At 40.2% G+C, this 4593-nt stretch overlaps 1 protein-coding gene across 1 annotated transcript; it reads left to right on the forward strand.

The window, feature by feature from the left end:
- The first annotated feature begins 685 nt into the window (after nucleotides 1–685).
- Nucleotides 686–3032, forward strand: LOC115559743 (uncharacterized). The gene is made up of 7 exons (XM_030378802.1): nucleotides 686–759; nucleotides 891–1017; nucleotides 1111–1245; nucleotides 1363–1548; nucleotides 1671–1942; nucleotides 2064–2169; nucleotides 3027–3032. Exons 1-7 carry the CDS (start codon nucleotides 752–754, stop codon nucleotides 3030–3032), a joined length of 840 nt encoding a protein of 279 aa, XP_030234662.1. The 5' UTR covers nucleotides 686–751.
- Nucleotides 3033–4593: the final 1561 nt, after the last annotated feature.

The raw sequence follows: 4593 nt of genomic DNA on the forward strand, positions 1-4593 counted from the left end.
ATTTTTGAGTGCCACATACCTTTTTCCAAAAGAGTGTTCCTTGAAGAGTATTTCTGCCTAATTTTATGCTTGCGTCACCATTTGAACAATTGAAATAATTAATATTCAACAGGAACGGTGGCCATCTTAAAAATTGTGGCCGTCTTGAATTTTTCTGGGACACGCATCTTTTTCCATTAACATCTCCCTTCGATAGTGTTTGTATCAAATGTTATGCTTGGATCATTGTTTGAATAATTTATATAATAAGCATTGAATAGCAATGGCGGCCATCTTGAAAAATGGCCACCATATTGATCGATTGCAGTCACGTGACTTCACGCGAGCGTCCGCCATATTGGAGGTCAAATTTCAAGATGGGAAAATCGTTCGCGCAAAGTTACGTCGAATCGCTTACAAAAGAAGTTTGTGATAGTTATATAACAAAGCTCAAGAAGCTGATCATTAGTAAATGTCCTTTTGAGGACAAAGAGTTCGTTGATGAGCCCAAAACGTGGCCAGTTGTGGAATATGGTGACATTTATTCCTATTTCGTGTGCACAACGTCGCATTACACCAATGAAAATATGAAGGCCTACAAGAGTTTGAGGCTTACAACTATTTTGCAAGCGGTTGGGTGCGAGATATTTTTGTGAAGAAGTTGTCCACGGATTCATTTCTATTGAAAGCCAAAGTCAACCCAGACAAGCCACATGAGGCCTGGGTGAACACACAGAATGATGGGACTGTGGTCAATGGTCACTGCACCTGCATGGCTGGGTAATTGAATCAACATTGAATAAACTTGCTTGGTCATATCAGTGATAATTGTAGACAGTTTACTAATCAGTCTACTTTAGATGCACACAATGACACTTGTGAATAATTTAGATTTTTGTTTGTTTTTACAGCTTGGGTAGCATGTGTTCCCATGTCGCAGCCATCCTCTTCAAAGTGGAGGCATGTCACCGTACTGGCTTGACTACAGATGCATGTACATCACAACTCTGTGAATGGAACAAGACATTTGTGAAGAAGGTAAGTGTGAGATGATAACTCAGTTGAAAAGATGACTGTACCATTGTCTGGTAGTTACATTTTTTGATGCCAAAAATGTTTGTGTACTGACAGATTAAATCTGGGCCAGTCGTTGATATGGATTTTTCCAAGCCAAATCACAACAAAACAACACGGACAGTCGAGCCTCAGCCTACCAAAGAGATCAAGGAGCCAAATCACAGTGATTTTATTGCATTCCTTGCTGATGTATGTTATGATTCATGAGTATGTTTATTATCTGATAGCCATCTGACTAATATCTGTAATAGCAAACACTGGTACCTTGTTTTGTTTGATCAAATAATTTCTTGTTGTCTGTTTTAGGTGCAAAAGGTAAACCCCACCACCGTCTTACTCAGTGTAGTGCCAGAGTTTTCTACAGCCACAGAGGAACCAACCCCTCTACACATGCCCATACCTCTTACTACACTACTATACAAACCCGAGTATAGAACCATGTCAACACCAGACTTTCAAAGAGAAGTTGATAAAGTGTTCCTCAGCCTTAAGGTAAGCACTGTCCTCCAGAAAACACTACATGAATGATCTCAACTTATTATGATGCATTTATTGTTTTTTTGGCTTTTTGTGGTGAGATAATATTGTTATCATAGTCTTCTTGCTGTGCTCAGATAACTGAATCTGAAAGTGCTGGTCTGGAGATGTTCACCAGAAGACAGCAGTTGAGTGATGACTGGCTGGAACAGAGAAAGGGGAGGATAACAGCTTCAACGCTATTCCGTGTTCTCCACACTGACCCCACATCACCTGCTCCCTCCCTTGTCAAAAGTATATGTGGGCTGTCATCATTTACTTCCAAAGCCACTGCACATGGGATTAAGTTTGAAAAGAAGGCCCGTAAGATGTATGTGAAAGAGAAATCAACTCAACACACCAAATTCAGGTACAACCTAGTTTTTGACCTTACAGGTTTAAAACTATAGTTATTCTATTTACTTTCTTTATCATTGTATGAATGATTATAAACTAATATCCTATATTTTACAATTTTGTCATGTGTACAGGTACTCATCCTCTGGGTTGATCGTTAACCCTTTGTACCCACATCTCGGGGCTAGTCCCGATGGTATCATCAGCTGCAGCTGTTGCAGCGAAAAGGGTCGGCTGGAGGTGAAATGCCCCTATAAGCACAGGATGGTCCACCAATGGAAGCTAGCCAGATTGACCCAGATTTCCCCCATTGAATTTGAAGTTGGAAATGGTGAGATCATTGGCTCATCCCTCAAACAAAACCACCCCCACTACACCCAGATCCAGTGTCAGCTGTCTATTTGTGAAAAGAGTTACTGTGACTTGATGATGGTCACCTTCCGTGGTAGCATAGTTACCAGAGTGTATAGAGAAGACAATTTTATTCCAAAGCATTTGGACAGGATAAATGCTGTATACAAATCTGGAATACTTCCAGAACTTATGACACGCCAATATAGAGATGTGATATGTGACCCCTGTGGCCCATCATCCGGTACCTCGTCCAGCTCAACATCCACCTCTACTCCAGCCACTCAAAGGGCACCTCTCTCAACTAATGTTCCCCAACAAGCACCCACTGAAGCTGCACAAGAATTGTTTTGTTATTGCAGGAAACCAGATGATGGTTCCGAAGAAATGGTTGGGTGTGATTACCAAAACTGTGTGAACCAGTGGTACCATTTGAGCTGCCTTACATTATCAAAAGCCCCCAAGACCAAACTTTGGTTTTGCCCAGAGTGTAAGAGTTTGCAACCGCCTAAGAAAAAGAGGAAGTGATTATGTTAGTTTGTTATATTTGGCATATTGTATCATATCTCTTGTTGTCAGTAATTTCCTCTGAAGTTTGCATTTAGTATGTATGTATATAATCATCAATATGTGGAAATGGCCATTGTTTGCTCTTTCAAGTGTGTGGTCACTGTACATATGTTTGAAGGAATGAATTGTATACTCAATGTATATTGTATTCTGTGTTGTGTATGTTTATTGTGTAGGTGTAATCATTCCAGGTCGTGTAATATGTAATTTCTCAATAACTATGTATTGGAATTAATAAATCATTTTTGCTGTTATATACATTTTTATTTGGTTCAATACATCAGTATAACAATAATATCATGGGCAATGATACCAGATAGTTCAGAACATAGTATTTACATATTCACACATATCTAGCCAGACTCTGTTGCGGGCACAATGCCATTTCCCAGATTTACGAGACCAGCGCATATGACCATAATTTTGTCCAATGTAGCATATACAGTGTCAGTCTTCTTCTTAACAAGTGAGATTGGTATTGGCCCTTTCAATATTCCATAGCGACGCTTCAAGACACCGATAATTCTCTCGACATGAACTCTCACTCTAGCCATAGCCCTAGACTTGTCTAACTCTGAAGGAGGAAGCTGTTTGTGACCCTTAGTGAAAGCAGGAATTATCAACGAAGCACCTCTAACAGCAAACTCCTCTCGAACAAGAAATCCCCTGTCTGCCAGAATGACATCACCATGGTCCAATTTGTCCAGAAACCCACTGTCATTGGTGATTTCCTTGTCACTAATCCTTCCCCCATAGCACTTGGAAATGAATGTTATGACCCCTTGAGGACACATACCGATCAAGCACTTGACAGTGTTGTGGTGCTTGTAGTTGGACCAAGTCTTCGATCTAGCATTGAATGAGGACGGTCTTTCAATGAAAAATTCTGTGCAGTCAATGATACATCTCACATTTCTATTGAATCGAAAAAAGGAATCTGGAAGCGTATTGAGGATGGAATCTTTGGCAGGCCAATCAACAAGTTTTTTCATACAGGGAAATAGCAAGTCAATCCATTTGTGAACAATTCGAGACACTGTTGTACCATCTACACTCATCCTCTGGCCCAAGTCATCGTAGTGTAAGTTCAATTTGAGCTTTACAAGCACCATGAAGAGTTCATCCTTCAGAGACAGTTTCCTCATTGTGTTCTCTTTTTCTTTTTCTTCATTTTTTGTCACAAATGAAAAAAGAGCAGAAAACATTCCAATGTTTGGTAGTCCTGTGTAAAAGTGGCATTGCTCAGGTGTATTGAGTATCACCCACGAGAATTTGAGACGAGCGTTCTCCTCATGGAGAGAATAAAGTTCTGTCCGGACGGATGCCAGCTCCTTTGCATATGATTCAAGTAGACTGTTGTCTCCACTGCTCTCTGACACTGATGGACAGGATTCGATTTCACCGTTATCTGAAAATATACAATATACATTAATGTACGTGTTGTAGGAAAAGCGGTATTAAAACAAGCACGTCAGTTATTATAAATAAATACCAGTAGGGATTATTTATCTTACATGTTCAGTTCTTGTTTATTATAAGATAGGGAAGCATACCATTGCCGTTGATTTCATGAGGGCACTCATCATGCTCTTGGGACTCTCTAGTCCGCTTCCTAGATGCTGATTGACATCGGTTGTAGCGATCAACTGCTTTCTGGCTTTTGCGTTCATCACATTTGTGGTGGAAAATTGTTGGCACCCAATCAGGATGTTGTTTGTCCCACTCAGCAGCTGAACTTCCTGA

The sequence above is a fragment of the Gadus morhua genome, chromosome 15 (assembly GCF_902167405.1).
Source record: "Gadus morhua chromosome 15, gadMor3.0, whole genome shotgun sequence".
Classification (NCBI taxonomy): domain Eukaryota; kingdom Metazoa; phylum Chordata; class Actinopteri; order Gadiformes; family Gadidae; genus Gadus; species Gadus morhua.